Source organism: Hypanus sabinus, chromosome 23, assembly GCF_030144855.1.
Source record: "Hypanus sabinus isolate sHypSab1 chromosome 23, sHypSab1.hap1, whole genome shotgun sequence".
NCBI lineage: Eukaryota > Metazoa > Chordata > Chondrichthyes > Myliobatiformes > Dasyatidae > Hypanus > Hypanus sabinus.
Window position 1 is genome coordinate 11868861 of NC_082728.1, and position 18264 is coordinate 11887124.

The window sequence follows — 18264 nt, forward strand, 5'->3', positions numbered from 1 at the left end:
AAAGAATCCCAAGGCATTCTACACATCATGAGCAAGAGATAACTGTTTATTCATTTTATTTGTTGTTTTATAGCATTGAGTACAAGAGTTGTAAACTCATTTTCACTGTATTGATGCATGACAAATTGTACTATGCAATGACAATAAAGATATTTCAATTTCAACTAGAAAGTGGGTAGGATCACTCAAGGATAAAGGAGGGAATATTTGCTTGGATGTACAGGATATACACGAGGTCCTCAATGAGTGCATTACATCAGTATATACCGAGGAGAATGAAGTGCCAAGTGGGTTATCGTGCGAGGGCATTTCAAGGCAGAGGGGAAGGTAGTGTTGGGTCTCTTAGTGGGTTAAGGTGGATGTCCACCAGGCCTGATAGGATATACCCCAGGATTTTGAGAGAGGCAAATGAAGAGATTGCTGGGGCCTTGACCACCATCTTCATGTCCTCCCTAGCCATAGGCGAGGTCTCGGAGGTCTGGTGAGTAGCTACTGTTGTTCCATTGTTCAAGAAAGGGACAAGGGATAATCCTGGAAATTATAGACTGGTAAGTCTCGTATTAGTGGTAGTGAAGTTATTGGAAAGAATTCTTGGGGATTGGGTTTATGAGCATTTGGAAAACCGTGGCCTAATTAGGGAGAAGCAGCATGGCTTTGTGCCGGGAATTTGTGTCCTATTAACTTGATTGATGAAGGTAGAGCTGTGGATGACATCTACAGTACATGGATTTTATAAAGCGTTTGACAAGGTCCCTCATGGGCGGCTCACCCAGAAGATTAAGATGCATGGGATCAATGGTGAATTGCCCACTTGGATTCAGAACCGGCTTGCCCATAGAAGACAGGGTCTAGAGGTCAAAGGGACTTCTGCTAGCTGGAGGTCTGTGATTTATGGTGTTCCACAGGGATCTGTGCTGGGATCTCTGCAGTTTGTGATGTATATCAATGACCTGAATGAAAATGTAGATGGCTGGGTTAGTAAGTTTGCAGATGATATGAAGATGGCTGGTGTTGTGGATAGCACAGTGGACTGGTGAAGAATACCAGTTTTTTTTAAAATAAGTGTTGGGTGTCTGGAAACCATTTCCAGGGGCAGATGCTTTAGAGGCTTTTAGGAGACATTTAGATAGGCACATGAATGTGAGGAAAATGGAAACATCAACATTGCCTAGATAATAGTTTCGCTAGCCGTTTGATTACCTAGTTAATTGGTTCAGCACAATGTTGTGGGCTGAATGGCCTGTTCCTGTGCTGTACTCTTCCACGTTCTATCACATTGCTTCCCCATTCAGTGTTTGGTTTGAACAACTAATGTCTCGATTGTGTCTGCATGCTTTTATGCACCATGTTGCTGGCACATGATTGGCTCATTAGATTTTGCATGATTAGGTAGTTGCATTAATGAGCAGGTGTACCTAATAAAGTGGCGACTGAGCGTGCTTTCTGTGTGTGGTCACTGAAATGTGAAACCCTCTGTGCCAGTGCAGGGAGCTAAAGGCAACCCAGCTCAATTGATCTTCGTCAGTGGCTTCCTTTTGGTCTTCGCACAGCCCTAATGTGCTCAACCTCTCTCCAGAACTTAGTCCATCAAGTCTAGACAACATTCTTGTAAGTCGCATCTGGCTGGCGTCATGGCCTGGTATGGAAACACCAATGCTGAGGATTGGAAGAGTGTACACAAAGTAGTGGATACAACCCAGTCCATCGTAGTCAAAGCCCTCCCCACTCATGAGTACTTTGCATAGAGCACTGCCACAAAAAAACAACATTCAAAGATCCCCCCTCTATCCAGGTCATGCCCTCTTCTTGCTACTACAACCAGGCAGGAGGTACAAGAGCGCAAGGTCCTACACTAACAGGTTTAGGAACAGTCATTACTCCTCAACTATCAGGCTCCTGAATCAGTGTGCATAATTTCACTCACCAGACCTCTCAGCTGATTCCACAACCTGCAGACTCACTTTCAAGGACTCTGCAACTCAAATCCCCACATGTTCCTAGTACTTCCATTTTATTTACAGTCTTCTTTCACACTTGCATTGTCTTTCAAAAAAAAGTATTGTATTTCTTTATTTTCCTGCAAATGACATGTTCTCTTCTCACTACTGCCATCAGGTAGAAAGTACAGGAGCCTCAGGATTCACACCATCAGGTTCAAGAATAGTTATTACCTCTCAACCATCAGGCTCCTGAACCAGAGGGGATAACTCACTCAACTTCATTTGCCCCATCATTGAAATGTTCCCACAACCTGTGGACTCACTTTCAATGCTTCTTTATCTCATGTTCTTGATATTTATTGCTTATTTATTAATTATTACTATTATTTCTTTCTTTTTGTATTTGCCCAGCTTGTGTCTTTTGCACACTGGTGGAACACCCAAGTTGGTGCAGTCTTTCATTGATTCTATTATGGTTATTATTCTGTTATGAATTTATTGTGTATGCCCACAAGAAAATGAATCTCAGGGTAGTATAAGGTGACATACCTGTACTTTAATAATAAATTTACTTTGAACTTTGAAGTGCCTGCAAAAAAAGTTTTCAAGGACCTATATGGTAATATGCCTACTTTGACAATAAATTTACTTTGACATTGCACTCTCAGTATAATGGTATCTTTGTTTGGAGCTTGCGATGTGTAAGTTGGCCTCTATATTTCTCACACTTAGAAAGTATTGCTATTGGTTTAGGTCCTGATGAAGGGTCTCAGCCTGAAATGTTGACAGTTTACTTTTTTCCATAGATGCTGACTGGCCTGCTGAATTCCTCCAGTATTCTGTGTGATCACTTTGATTTCCAGCATCTGCAGATTTTCTGTGATCAGTTCATTACACAGAGCATTGAGCTAGAACAAGGGTAAACAATGACAGAGTTCCGAATGAGGTGTAACAGTTACCAGAAGAGTGCAGCGCAGATAAACGATAAAATGCAAGATCGCATTGTGAGGTCAAGAATCCATCTTATCATACAAGTCCATCTGTCTATCTGAATGACGGGTGGAGATAAGTCTCCACCAAAGGTGGAAGATGTTCCCTCCTTCCACTGGCCTGCAGATCACCCTTGGGCAAGGTGTAGCACCTGCTTAGCCCCTGCTTAGCCCCCACCCCCCTGATCAGGGTCACGTGAAGCCATGGGAGCAGGTGGTGGATGGTCGTATGAGCAACCAGTGCACATCACAAGTTCTGGTTATGTGACAAAACCACTGTTGCCAGGCAGACAGTCTCTGAAGAGTAGTGATAACGGCTGGGGTCACCCATCTTGTAAAGACACTGCCCAGAAGGCAGCAATGGCAAACGAATTTGCCAAGGACAACCAAGGTCATGGAAAGAGAGGAAGACCACGATCACCTCCATCATAGGACATGGCACATAATGACGATGATGATAAAGTAGTCAAGTACTTGTCCAAAACATTGAGCTTTAAAGGACCTGGTATTGGTTTATTATTACCAAGATACAGTGAAAAGCTTGACTTGTGTAGTTTATATAGATCAAATAATTTCAAAGAGCATTGAGGTAGAACGAGGTAAAATAATGACAATTCAGAGTAAAGTGTAACAGCTACAGAGAGCGTGCAGGTAAACAAAGTATTTCATTAGCTATAAAGCACTGTGAACGATAGCAGGTTTGCACAAACACACGTCGTTATTTTGGTGATACTGTGGAAAGTTGCAACGCTAATCCTCCCTCTCTCCGATTCCTTCCAGGCAGCGGTGAGCGGAGTGAAAGGGAATGACTTGCAGGATCAGACAGAAGTTTGTTTTACTGATTGAAATGGACAAGATCTGACAGAAATGGACCCGCACATGAATGTCTCGTTCGGTGACTTCTCTTATTTGGATTTGATGGACAACTGGGCCGCCGTTTTCAGCCGCCAGCGCGCACGGACGCACCGTTTCCACACTTGGTGGTGACCAAGCTGCCCCTTGGCCCACCGCTCTCCTCCTTGTAGTTCGGATCCCCCCCTTCCTGTTAGGCCGGACTTCCTCGATCCCAATGCCGTCGCTGCAGGTAAACCTGACTCCCCTGTCCTGAAGCAAATGGGTCGGATCACGTCGGAGAGGGGGAGGCATCTCTGACCTGGAGGATCCCGTACAGGTCACCAGCACCCTGGTGTATAAAGTGCAGAGCAACTGTGAAGGTTTCCAGAGTATATGAACTGTAGACAGTTTGGCCTCCGTTTATATTGAACCACATTTTGCAAATAACACCATCTGCTTCTCCTCGTCAAATGCTCAGAATCCTGCAGGATGTGCTTGGGTGATTCGTATTTATTAACCCCTTTCTTGCTCACATCTCACATCAACCATGCTCAGAGTATTCAGTCCACAGTATTTAGTGTTCCGCCTCTTTGCATTTGATATTGAATAGTGTAGAGAGCCAGTTAAACTGTAGCCTCTATGCTATTTTTTGTAAAACCAGTCAGACTACTGATGAATATATTGTAAATGTTGCCAAAGAGATGTAAAAATTGTGCAGCTCCGAGCGATGTTAGTTGCTATCTGTATGGCTTTAAGCTATTGTGTCACACTATAAATTTTTAGAAAGATGCAAGCGAGCACTTTCTGCCCTCATTACTCAACAGATGCAACATCTATTCTAAAAAAGTGATTAACTAGTTGCATGACGTCAGTAAGCGGGGGTAACTTTTTAAATGTTCCAGCTGTTAGTATTCTGTTAACTGATCAATACGGGTCATTACTGCGATTCAATGTTTTATTTCCATCTAGCTACCAGCATGTGGCTTAAATCACCAGACTAATAAACTTTTTACGATATCTTATATTTGCTTTGCATTACCTCCTGATGGCCCCATACTCTCAGTCACTTCCTTCTCCATTCCACTATGTAGAGTATTGAGGGGAGATTTGATAAAGGTACACAAAATTGAGTAGTATGGAATCAGAATCAGGTTTAATAGCAACAGTATATTTCATGATATTTGTTAACTTTGTGGCAGCAGCACAATGCAATACATGATAAATACAGAGAAAAATGCCCCTCCTCCCCTTCTTACTCCATCCCTAATTTTTAATTTTTGATTTTTTTTTCCTCTTTCCCTCTCACAGTCAATCCTTGCCTGTTCTCCATCTTCCTCTGGTTCTCCCCTCCCCCTTGCTTTCTTCTGAGGCCTCTCGTCCTATGATACTCCACCTTCTCCAGCCTCGTATCTCTTTTGCCAATCAACTTTTCAGCTCTTAGCTTTATCCCTCCCCCTCCTGTCTTCTCCTATCATTTCAGGTCTTCCCCTACCCTACTCAAATCTCTTACTATCTCTTCTTTCCATTAGTTCTGTCAAAGGGTCTCGGCCCAAAACATCGACTGTACTTCTTCCTACAGATGCTGCCTGGCCTGCTGCATTCCACCAGCATTTTGTGTGTGTTGCTTGGATTTCAGTGAGTTCAATATGTATATTAAATAGTTAAACTGAGATAAGTAGTGCTAAAACAGAAATTTAAAAATTAGTAGTGAGGTAGTGATCATGGATTAAATGTCCATTTAGAAATTGGCCAGCAGAGGGGATAAACCAGTTCCTGAATCGCCAGCAGAGTTTTTCCCACTGAGGTTGGGTGGAACTTAACATGAGGGGAACTTAGTCACATGTGGAACGAGCTGCCAGTACAAGTGGTGCATGCAAGCTTTAATGTTTAAACCAAGTTTGGATCGGTTCATGGATGGGAGGGGAATGGAGAGCTGTGGTCCCAGTGCAGGTCGATAGGAGTAGGCAGTTTAAATGTGGACTAGATGGACCCGTTTCTGAGCTGTACTTTTCTATGACTGGATGGCTCCAACTCCCTCCTCCAGGCGTGGGTGTCCCTGCTACTGGGGCCCGAGATTGGGATCCAGCTGCATCTTTCAGAAAAACGCCATGTCGGCTGGAGTTGTCCACATCTGTCAGGGCAGCTGCACATCTGTCAGAGTTACTCCATGCCTGTCAGAGTCGCTGCATGTCTGTTAGAGTAACCCAACATCTGTCAGGCACTCCACATCTGACAGAGTAAACCAGGCTCTGTCAGAGCCACTACATCTGTAAAAATCACTCTGCATCTGTTGGAGTCTCTCCACATCAGTCTGAGAAACTCTTTATCTATCGGAATCACTGCACATGTCTTGAGTTGCTTCACATCTGTTCAAGTTGCCCCAAGTCTATAGGAGTCAGTGCTCATCTGATAGTTGCTCCACATCTGCCAGTTGCAATGGGTGAGCTTAATACAGCATATAAATCTGCTGACCATCCAGTGTCAGGGGATGTTACTACCCTTCCCTGGCTCAGCCAGCTGTGGTTCAGTGGGTGGTACTTTGGCCCCCGACTTACAATGGGTCGAGGTTTGCCTGGGCTGCAATGAAAGCTTACTAAACCTGGCTTTTTCCCTTTTCCTGGGAAAAGAGAGCACAAGATATATCATTACAAGGATGTAAGAACGGATTTGGAACAGACGGGAACTGGCACAGACTTGCTGGACTGAATGTTTCCCTTTCTGTGTTGTTATCAGTAAGTATTGTGAGCATTTTGCACCCCTTCTCTACGAAAGAATCTCCTCTAAGAAAGGAGAAGGTCCAGAGGAGGTTCATGGGAATGATTCCAGAAACGAAGGGGTTAATGTATGAGGAGCTTTTGATGGCTCTGAGCCTGCACTTGCCGGAAGAAATCTATTGAATGTTGAAACCTATCAAATATTGAAAGGCCTAGACAGAGTGGATGTTTCTTACAGTGGGGGAAGACTAGGACCAGAGGGCACAGACTCGGGATTTCCTTTTAGAACAGGAGGAAATTCTTTACCAGCAGGTGGTGAATCTGTGGAAGTCATTGCCGCAGACAGCTGTAGAGGCCAAGTCACTGTATGTATGCAAAGTGGAGGTTACTAGGTTTTGATTAGTAAGGGTATCAAAGGTAAAATTGTGTTGAGAGGGATAATAAATCAGCCATGATTTAATGGCAGAGCAGACTCGATGGGTCACATGGCCTAATTCTGCTCCCGTGTCTCATGGTCTTACGATACGATGAAAGGTGAGGAGGTGCATGCTGTAGCCACAATAGCCAGTGGGCCATCCAGCAATCTTGTGATACTGCTTATCACCTTGATATGAAAATAGACCAAATTAACGATCATGACCTACAATACACTGGAAAATTCTCTGCAATGAATGACACGCGCGCTCAGGGGAGTGAACTGATGTATCTGGCCAAGACCCCTCATCAGGACTGGAGCAGAAGCCTGAATAAGAAGGTAGGGGTGGTGGAGGGGAAGGAGTACAAATTGGCATCTGATAGGTGAAGCCAGCTGAGGAGGAAAGGGATGAAATGTGGTGAACTATGTGCCTGTCTGGACACGCCCCCTGCTGAATGCTCCTGTGGCTCCTCCCACAGGCCCCTGTATAAAGGCGATCTGAGGCCTGACTCTCGGCCTCAGTCTCCAGGACATAGTATGATGGACACTCACTCCTGGTTCCTTCTTCCAGTCAATAAAAGCCAATATCTCGCCTTACGTCTCAGTGTGAGTTATTGATGGTGCATCATGAAATAAGCAGCATCTACCTCCCCTACCCACCCACTGTTCCCCAACCTACAGTATCACCTGCCAGCTTGGAGCAGGGGACCTAAATGAGGTATTCAAAAGTATGAAGAGGGTCGATAATAGGAAACTTGTCAGAGCAGAGGTATCTAAAACCCGGGAGTTCGGCAGAATTGAAGGTTGTTTTTAAATTGATTTTTTAATGCATTTCTACTATTGCTACAACAAAAACTCAACTACAAAATAAGAGATTAATACAGTGGAAGGTAAACATACTTTTCAAACAAAGCAAGAGGCTGAGAGTGGAAGAGTGAAGCATCGCTGAGAGAAGGTAGTTTTTCTTTAACCGAGCTGGGAAAAGAGGCTCTACTGCGCAGACGCTTGACGTAGTGCGCCAAGGTTTAACAGGGAGACCACCTTATACAGCGACCATCGCCGGAGTGGGACGGCTTCGGCCAGAAACAGGCAGAGGCGAGGGTAGGTTCCGGTAAGTTTCTGTTTTTCTTTTATTTTGTTCAGACTAGAGAATATGTCAGGCAGGATGTTGGAGTGCTCCTCTTGCAAGATGTGTGACAACGATACCTGCAAGAAGTGCATCCAGCTGCAGCTCCTAACAGACTGCGTGAGGGAACCGGAGCAGGAGCTGGATGACCTCCGGATCATTTGGGAGACTCAGCAGTTTATAGATAGTAGCACCTAAGGAACAGGGCACAGGTAATTGGGTTACCATCAGGCGAGGGAAGAGGAAAGGGCAGGTAGTGCAGGGTTCCCGTGGCCATTCCCCTCCAAAACAGGTATACCGATTTGGATACTGTTGTGGGGGGTGGGCGGGGGGGTAGTGGGATGGCTTACTTGGGACAAGCTGCCGCAGCCAGATTTCTGGCACCGAGTCTGGTTCTGCAGTGCAGAAGGGGGGGGGGGGGGGAGGAAGAGGAGAGTGGTAGTGATAGGGGACTCAATAGTCAGGGGTACAGACAGGAGGTTCTGTGGTTGTGACAGAGACTCCCGGATGGTTTGTTGCCTCCCAGGTGCCAGGGTCAGGGATGTCTCTGATCGGATGCACAGCTTTCTGAAGTGGGAGGGTGATCAGCCAGATGTCATGGTACACATCGGTATCAATGACATAGGTAGAAAGAGTCAGGAGGTCCTGAAGAGTGAGTACAGAGAGCTTGGTAGGAAGTTGAAAAACAGGACCTCGAGGGTAGTAATCTCCGGATTGCTGCCTGTGCCACGTGCCAGTGAGGGTAAGAGGAGGATGCTCTGGCAGATGAACACATGGCTGAGAAACTGGTGTAGGGGGCAGGGTTTCAGATTTCTAGATCATTAGGACCTCTTCTGGGGCAGGTGGGAACTGTACAAGAGAGATGGGTTACACCTGAGCTACAAGGGGACCAATATACTTGCAGGTAGGTTTGCTAGTGTTATTGGAGAGGGTTAAACTAGATTTGCAGGGGGGTGGGAACCAGAGTGCCAGAGTAGATAGTGGAACGGGGTAAAAATAAATGTTAGTAGTTCATGCAAAGTCACAAATAGTAAGGTTGTGTGTGGTGGTAATAATCTTCTGAGGTGCGTATATTTCAGTGCGAGGAGTATTGTGGGAAAGACAGGCGGGCTGAGGGCCTGGATTGACACATGGAATTATGACATCATAGCCATTACTGACACTTGCCTACAGGAGGGGCAGGACTGGCAGCTCAGCGTTCCAGGCTTCCGATGTTTCAGATGTGATAAGAGGCAGAGGGATGAAGGATGGGGGGGGGGGGGGTGGCTTTGCTAGTCAGGGAAAATATTACAGCAGTGCTTCGGCAGGACAGATTAGAGGGCTTGTCTACTGAGGCCATATGGGTGGAACTGAGAAACAGAAAAGGTATGACCACATTAATAGGGTTGTATTATAGACCACCCAATAGTCAGTGAGAATTGGAGGAGCAAATCTGCAGAGAGATAACAGACAACTGCAAGAAACAAAGTTGTGATTGTAGGGGATTTTAATTTTCCACACATTGATTGGGACTCCCATACTGTTAAAAGTCTAGATGGGTTAGAGTTTGTGAAATGTGTTCAGGAAAGTTTTCTAAATCAATATATAGATATACCAACTAGGGAGGATGCAATATTAGACCTCCTATTAGGAAATAAGTTAGGGCAGGTGACGGAAGTGTTTGTAGGGAAACACTTTTGGTCCTCGGGTTGAAGTTCTAAACTGGAAAAAGGCCAAATTTGAAGAAAGGAGAAAAGATCTAAAAAGCGTAGATTGGGACAGGTTGTTCTCTGGCAAGGATGTGATTGGTAAGTGGGAGGCCTTCAAAGGAGAAATTTTAAGAGTGCAGCGTTTGTATGTTCCTGTCAGGGTTAAAGGCAAAACGAATAAGAATAAGGAACCTTGATTCTCTAGGGATATTGGAACTCTGATGAAGTAGAGAGAGATGTATAACATGTATAGGCAACAGGGAGGAAATAAAATGCTAGAGTATAAAAAGAGTAAGAAAATACTTAAATCAGGAGGGCTAAAAGACATGAGATTGCTTTGGCAGTCAGGGTGAAGGATAATCCCGAAGAGCTTCTACAGGTATGGTAACAGCAAAAGGATAGCAAGGGATAAAATTGGTCCTCTTGAAGATCAGAGTGGTCAGCTATGTATGGAACCAAAAGAAATGGTAGAGATATTAAATGGGTTTTTTACATCTGTTTTTACTAAGGAAACTGGAATGGAGTCTATGGAAACAAGGCAAACAAGCAGGGAGGTCATGGAACTTATACAGATTAAAGAGGAGGTGCTTGCTGTCTTGAGGCAAACCAGAGTAGATAAATCCCCAGGACCTGACAGGGTATTCCCTCGGACCTTGGAGACTAGTGTTGAATTTGCAGGGGTCCTGGCAGAAATATTTAAAATGTCGATATCCACGGGTCAGGTGCTGGAGGATTGGAGGATAGCTCATGTAGTTCCGTTGTTTAAAAAAGGCTCAAAAAGTAAGCCGGGAAATTATAGGCCAGTAAGTTTGACATCGGTAGTAGGTAAATTATTGGAAGGAATACCAAGAGATAGGATCTACAAGTATTTGGATAAACAGGGACTTATTAGAAAAAGTCAGCATGGCTTTGTGCATGGTAGGTCATGTTTAACCAATCTATTAGAGTTTTTCGAGGAAGTTACCAGGAAAGTGGATGAAGGAAAGTCAGTGGATGTTGTGTACATGGACTTCAGTAAGGCCTTTGACAAGGTCCCACATGGGAGGTTAGTTAGGAAGATTAAGTTGCTAGGTATACATGGTGAGGTAGTAAACTGGATTAGACATTGGCTCAATGGAAGAAGCCAGAGAGTGGCAGTGGAGGATTGCTACTCTTTGAGTGGAGGCCTGTGACTAGTGGTGTGCCACAGGATCAGTGATGGGTCCATTGTTATTTGTCATATCAATGACCTGGATGATAATGTGGAAAATTGGATCAGCAAATTTGCTGATGATGCAAAGATTGGAGGTGTAGTGGACAGTGAGGAAGGTTTTCAAAGCCTGCAGAGGGATTTGGACCAGTTGGAGGAATGGGCAGGAAAATGGTTCGGCACAAAAAGGGCCAAAAGGCCTGTTTCTGTGCTGCAATGTTTTATGGTTCTAATAATATGATTCAAAATAATGATGAAAAAGCACCCAAAATAAAAGTCATGTAGAGTTGTTATCCCCCCTCCCCAACAGAAAAAAACTCGTCCAACCACCACAAAATGTAGGAAATATAAAATCGGAGCATTCAAACCCCCAAAACTGTAAATGAAAATAAGAACAAAAGATAATAATGCTTACCACCAAGGAAAAAGAAAGCTGAAAGTAAGGGATTGAAAAAAACCTAATCTAAAAGAGAAGTTATGAAAATATTCAAGAAAAGGTCCCCACACCTTATGAAACTTAATGTCTGAATTGAGAAGTGTGTAGTGTATATTTGTCTTACCCAAGGCACCAAAAAGAGTAATCAGAGGGTTAGGTTGTAAGTGGCAATTAAGGATATGAGATAAGGTTTGAAAAACTTCTCTCTAAAATTTCTCTAGACTAGGACAGGCCCAGTACATATGAATAAGAGAAGCCTCGCCACTTTTATACTTATCACAAACAGGACTGATGTTGGGGTAAAATCAGGACAATTTATATTTGGACATGTGAGCTCTATGTACAATCTTAAACTGCAAAAGACAATGACGAGCCCAAAGCGAATTTGAATTAACTGACTTGAGAATTGAGTCTCAAACCGCATCAGATAAAGGAACATTTAAGTCATGCTCCCAAGCCATTCTAATTTTATCGGGGGGGGGGGGGGGAAGTTGCCATGACGGCACTAATTTATCACGAATAAAAGATATTAAGTCTTTACCCAGTGGATTAATAGAAAGAAACAGGGTCCACAACGTTTTTCCTCAGGCATCGCAGGAAAGTTAGGTAATAAAGGATTAATGAAATGTCTGATTTGGAGGTACCTAAAGAAATGGGCATTAGGTAGATTAAACTTAGCAGAAAGTTGTTGAAAAGTTGCGAAACGATTATCAATGAAAAGATTTTCAAAATGCCCGATGCCCTTTCTATACCAATCATGAAATATTGAATCGTGCATAGAAGGGAAAAAATGATTATTCAAAATAGGACCAAAAAGGGAGAAACCATGAAGACCATTGAATTTTCTAAACTGGGCCCATTTTCTCAGAGCATGTCTAACAAGAGGATTAACAATTAGTCTAGGCAGGTGACTAGGGAGTACAGAAATAGAGAGATCCTTAGTAGAGTTCAACTCCATTGCCACCCATTTAGGGCAATCAGACTGGCTATGAAAAAAGGACCAGAAGGTAATACAGTGAATATTAGCTGCCCAGTAATATAGACAGAAGTTAGGTCGAGCTATGCCACCTTTTTTAGATTTTTGGAGGGTAAGCTTTATTAATGCTTCCCTTCCATAGATAGGACAACATAATAGTCTAAGGAATCAAAAAAGGTTTTAAGAGATAAAAATTGGAATAGATTGAAATAAACATTAAAAATTTAGGAAGGATGTACATTTTAATAACATTAACATGACCTACCAGAGACATAGATAAGGGTGACCATTGTGACAAACTGTTTTGTAGAGTTCAAAAGATTGGCAAAATTTTCACAAAAAAGATCCTTGAAATTCCTTGTAACTGTAATACCAAGTAAATTGATTATTAACTACTTTAAAAGGGAGGTCACGAAATGCTAATACTTGAGCTTCTTTATTAATTGGAAAAAGTTCACTCTTGTGTAGGTTGAGTTCATAGCCAGAAAACTGGCTAAATTGAAGTGAAAACATTGGGGATAAGGAAGTGGACGGATTTGATAGAAAAAGTAATAAATTGTCGGCATAAAGAGAAACTTTATGCTCAACAACCCCCCTCCAGATCCCCGTCAGTTCAGGTCAACTTTGAAATGCAATCGCCAGTGGCTTAAGGGACATCCTTGACAGGTGCCATGTTTAAGGCTAAACGGCTGGGATTGCTGAGTGTTAGTCAGAACAGAGGTAGTAGGACATAGGTATAACAATTTGATCCAAGAAATAAAACTTTGACCAAGGTCAAATTTTTCTAAAACCGCAAAAAGGTAATTCCACTCTACACGATCAAACGCTTTCTCCGCATCAAGAAATAACACATTTAGGAGTCCGAATTGAAGGCAAGTATAAAATATTGAATAAACGCCGTATATTTAAAAAAGACAATTTTTAATAAAACCAGTTTGGTCATCGGAAATAGAGGGTATAACATTTTCCAATCTGTGGGCCAAAACTGTGACATCAACATTTAACAAAGAGATCGGCCTATAAGAGGAGCACTCTGTTGGGCCTTTACCTTTTTTGGGTAGAAGGATAATACATGCCTCATTAAATGATGGTGGCAATTTGCCATGTTTAAACGAATCAGGTAACACAAAGCAACTGCGATGAAAGTAGTGAGGAAAATGATTTATAAAATTCTGCAGAGAGCCCATCAGGTCCAGGAGATTTGCCCGACGACAGTGCAGAAATGGCAAAAGATACTTCTAGTGATATTGGCTCATTAAGTTTTGCTTTAAAGTCAGAGGAGAGTGAAGGAGTATTCAAACTATTTTTTTTTAAAAAAAAGGTCAACAGAAATATTATCGTTCAAGGATTCAGAGGTGTAAAGCCGAGAATAAGGTTTTTTCCCCCACCCACAGCATAGTTGGAGTCCAAAGTCCAATTTATTGATGTGCATAAACGCATCGGTACAGTTGCAATGAGAAACTTATTTGCAGCAGCATCACAGGCTCTAAGCACTAGAGACTCCACATTAAAAAGAAAAGCGTACATTATTTTATACAAAAATATACAAGAAAACACAATTAGAACAAAAAACTTTTTAAAGTCCATTGCTGGGCAAAGTGATCGTGAGGTGGTGATTGGGGTTGTACTGACTGGTAGAAGGGAGGTAGCTGATGCTGAGCCTAGCAGTGTGGGACTTCAGCCTGGAATGTGTTGCCTGAAGGCTGGTGCAAGCAGAGTGTCAGATAATGGTCCACTCATTGTTAAATGGGATATACGTTGGTTGAAATGGATAAGCTAGGTTGAATCCGGGCATAATTCTATGATTTTATAACATAGAAACGTAGAAAATAGGTGCAGGAGTAGGCCATTTGGCCCTTTGAGCCTGCACCGCCATTCAGTATGATCATGGCTGATCATCCAACTTAGAACCCTGTACCTGCTTTCTCTCCATAACCCCTGATCCCTTTAGCTGCAAGGGCCATATCTAACTTCCTCTTAAATATAGCCAATGAACTGGCCTCAACTGTTTCCTGTGGCAGAGAATTCCACAGATTCACCACTCTCTGTGTGAAGAAGTTTTTCCTCATCTCGGTCCTAAAAGGCTTCCCCTTTATCCTTAAACTGTGTCCCCTCGTTCTGGACTTCCAACATCGGAAACAATCTTCCTTCCATCATAACATGTGCTCAGTTGCCACTTTATTAGTACACCTGTATACCTGCTTGTTAATGTGGCAGCAACTCAATGCACAAAAGCATGCAGACATGGTCTAAAGGATCAGTTGTGGTTCAGACCAAAATCAGCATGGACCAGAAATGGGACTTTGACCGTGGAATGATTGTTGGTGCCAGATTGGTGGTTTGAGCATCTCAAAAGACTGCTGATCTCCTGGAATTTTCATGCACAACAGTCTCTAGAATTTACAGAGAGTAGAGCAAAAACCAAAAGCCCTCCAGTGAGTGAGCTCTGTGGGTGAAACTGTCCTGTTAATGAGAGAGATCAGAGGAGAATGGCCAGATTGGTTCAAACTGCCAGGAGGGTGACAGTAACTCCAATAACAGCGTCTCTAATTGCACAACACGTCAAACCTCAAAGTGGATGGGCTACACTACAGCAGAAGATCACAGACAGACGCTCTGTAGCCACTTTAATCGAAACAGGAGGTACCCAATCAAGTGCCCAGTGTGTACACTGCACTTTGGGTGAATAGTTCCTTCTTTAAAAATGCCCTTTTTTTCCCCTCTTTATCGGATGATCTCATCACTCCCCAATGGCAGGAAAGCTGGAATTTAAAGCAGCTGGCAAATTACAGTCATGCACCTCTGCAATTAGCTTCTACTTGAATGAACGAGGCACATGTTTCCCCTAATGTGAGTAACAAGTTCCTCTGTCACATTAGCTAAACATCAAGGCTCTGCTCTGGACTCTCGAGTTCTGCCCAGGGAATTCAGGTGATGCACAAACCTCTCTGGCCAGAAATCAGTCACGGAGAAGTAATCGGTCACAGTCACCTTCAATCAGCTGCTGGACATCTATCACGGTTTAATCAAAGACAACTTATTACTCATAAATTCAGAGCAGAAGGTCAAGGGCAAGAGTAGAATCCTAGATGAGGTGTAAATGTAGAATGATATGCTAAACCCTGATTATGGCAGATAAAATCAACAGCTCTGTTCCAAAAGCACAGAAAGATTTAAAGAGACAGAGTAGCTTAATTTGCCACTGGTACATTGGAACAATCAGTGAAATGAGTCAAAGCAAATCAGCGAGGATTACACTGGGGACTGCTTGTAAGCGCCACTACGCTTCCAGCTCCACACAGCATGCCCGCAACTCACCAACTCCGACCCTACATCTTTCGAATGTGGGAGGAAACCTATGCAATCACCAAGAATCTACATGCTTCTTACAGACGGTAGCGGGAATCGAACTCCGATCTTACAGCTGGTGCTGTAACTTTCAGTTAGTCCTGACGAAGGGTCTCGGACCAAAACGTCGACATTGCTTCTTATAGAAGCTGCCTGGCCTGCTGCGTTCCACCAGCATTTTGTGTGTGACCCTTTGAGAGGAAGTTTCTCCTCAGGTCTAATTTAAATCTTTCTCCTGTCACCTTAAATCTGTGCCAAGTAGTTACAGTCTCCCTTACCCTGGGAACAAGACTGGTAATCCACCTTATCCATTCACATACACTCAGTGGTCATTTTATTGGGTACACCTGTATGCCTGGTCGAAAATGAAAAAACAGTCAATCATGTTGTAGCAACCAATGCATTAAAAGCACGTGGACATGGTCAAGAGGTTCAGTTGTTGCTCAGACCGAATATCAGAATGGTGAATAAATGGGGATTTAAGTGATGTCAACAGTGGAATGAGTGTTGGTGCCAGATGGGGTGGTTTAAGTATCGCAGAAACAATTGAGCTCCTGGGATCATCACGCACAATATCTAGAGCTTACAAAGAACAGAGCTGTTATGTTCTGGAACCACAAAACATTAAAATAATTCAAGGGAAGTCACAGGAGTCTGATAATAAGTCTAAACTTCAAGTTTAAGCACACATATCACATGGTAGGGTGATAACATGTATAACTTACGTATTTTTACATATAACCATGACAAATTTTATAAACAATGTCTAATCAAACAGTATATTTACAAGATTATTCAAATATTACTAAAATACAAAATACACAACAGGTGTGGAAAACAGAAAACATCCAGTGAGCAGCAGTTCTGTGGGGGGAAACATCTTGTTAATGAGGGAGGTCAGAGGAGGATAGCCAGACTGGCTCAAGCTTCCAGGAAAGTGACAGTAACTCAGATAACCACATTACAACAGTGGAATGCAGAAGCTCATCTCTGAACACACAACATCTGCAAATGGATGCACAACAGCAGAAAACCACATAGTTACAGTTAGTGGCCACTTTATTCCACACAGGAGGAAAACATAGAAAAATGCAGCACAGGAACAGTCCTTTTGGCTATAGTGTTGTGTGGAAGCAAGTAAAAAGCAAATCAAAAACACCAAACACTGATCCCTCTTACCTATACATGTTGCAAGGACGTGGCAGTGGAATGAACCCAAGTGCTGAACATGGGCACGGAGGCCGAGTCGGGAGGCGTTACAGTCATAGTGAGCATGGAATTGGTGCCAAGGGAGTCTTTACCCAGAGTCTTGGGTTTAGTAGAGAATTCAGGAACGATGCTAGACTTAGAACTGATAGTCCTAAGAACCATAGAACAAGGTTACACATACACAAGTCAACCAACAAACTGGCAGCTCCTTATTGTAGTCATGGGGTTTTTATACTGCATTTGCTGATGGAAAGCAGGTGTTTGTAGTTAGTGGAACCTGAGAATGATTGGAAACTAAACGAGGTGACTGAGGCTCAATTCCAGAGGTAAATAACCAGGTGGGCAATTGCCAGAGGGGACCATGACAACACAATGTCCATATCCCAATATCTTCCTTACATTCATGTGCCTACCCAAACAAATTTTTAAAACCTTTTGTGTGTGTTGTTCTTAAAAGCCTCTAACATATTTGCCTCTACCATCATACCAGGCAACTCATTCCAGGCATCCACCACTCTCTGATTTAAAAAACTTACCCCTCACATCCCCTTTGAACCGACCCCCCTCTCACCTTCAATGCATCCCCCATGGTCGTAGACATTTCAACACTGGGAAAAGGATACTCTCTGTCCACTCTAGCTGTGCCTCTCATAATCTTATAAACCTCTAACTGATCCCCCCTCGGCCTCCAAAGCTCCAGAGAAAACAGCCCAAGTGTATCCAGCCTCTCATGATACCACGTGCCCTCTAAATCAGGCAGCATCCTGGTAAACCTCTTCTGCACCCTCCCCAAGCCTCAACATCCTTCCTACAGTGGGGTGACCAGAGCTATATGCAATCCTCCAGATGTGGCTTAACCAAAGTTTTATAAACTGGCAACACAACTTCTTGACTTTTAAACTCAATGCCTCAACTAGTGAAGTAAGCATTCCGTAAGCCTTCTTTTGATAAGTCCCTTATCAACCTGCGTAGCCGCTTTCAAGGAACTATGAACTTGGATCCCAAGATCTCTCTGCTAGTGCAACATTGTTAAAGGATCTTTCCCTTAACAGTGTACTGTCTCCTTGCACTTGCCCTACCGAGGTGTAATACCTCATATTTTTCTGGGTTAAACTCCATCTGCCATTTCTCAGCCCACGAATAGACCACTGTATTTCCTACGTTATAACAGTAAATGTACATGTGGGGTTGGAAACTGCACTTGAAAGGCTCTTTGTTAGTGCAGGGTTCATGCGTATCAGATACAGAAATGGCATGGCATTTTGCTCCCACAGATCTTGTGTTGGTTATGTCAGGACGAAGGCAACTTGGCTGCCCAGTTATTACAGAGCATTGACAAACAGTAATTATTGACTTGTCCGATCTGAATAAACTGTCGTTGCTATAACCGCGTATATCAA

General features: G+C 43.2%; 1 protein-coding gene and 1 long non-coding RNA gene across 7 annotated transcripts in view; both read left to right on the forward strand.

Moving 5' to 3' along the window:
• aatkb (apoptosis-associated tyrosine kinase b) overlaps positions 1-4785 on the forward strand; it is a 327637-nt gene extending 322852 nt beyond the window's left edge. For all 4 annotated transcript variants that reach the window (XM_059948385.1, XM_059948388.1, XM_059948386.1 and 1 more), the window contains one exon: positions 3710-4785. In XM_059948385.1, coding sequence (XP_059804368.1) covers positions 3710-3738 — 29 coding nt within the window. In that variant the 3' untranslated portion in view covers positions 3739-4785. The remainder of the gene's footprint in view (positions 1-3709) is intronic.
• A 2701-nt stretch (positions 4786-7486) lies between these two features.
• LOC132379974 (uncharacterized) overlaps positions 7487-18264 on the forward strand; it is an 89311-nt gene continuing 78533 nt past the window's right edge. For all 3 annotated transcript variants that reach the window (XR_009507586.1, XR_009507585.1, XR_009507584.1), the window contains exon 1: positions 7487-8003. This is a non-coding gene — a long non-coding RNA (uncharacterized LOC132379974). The remainder of the gene's footprint in view (positions 8004-18264) is intronic.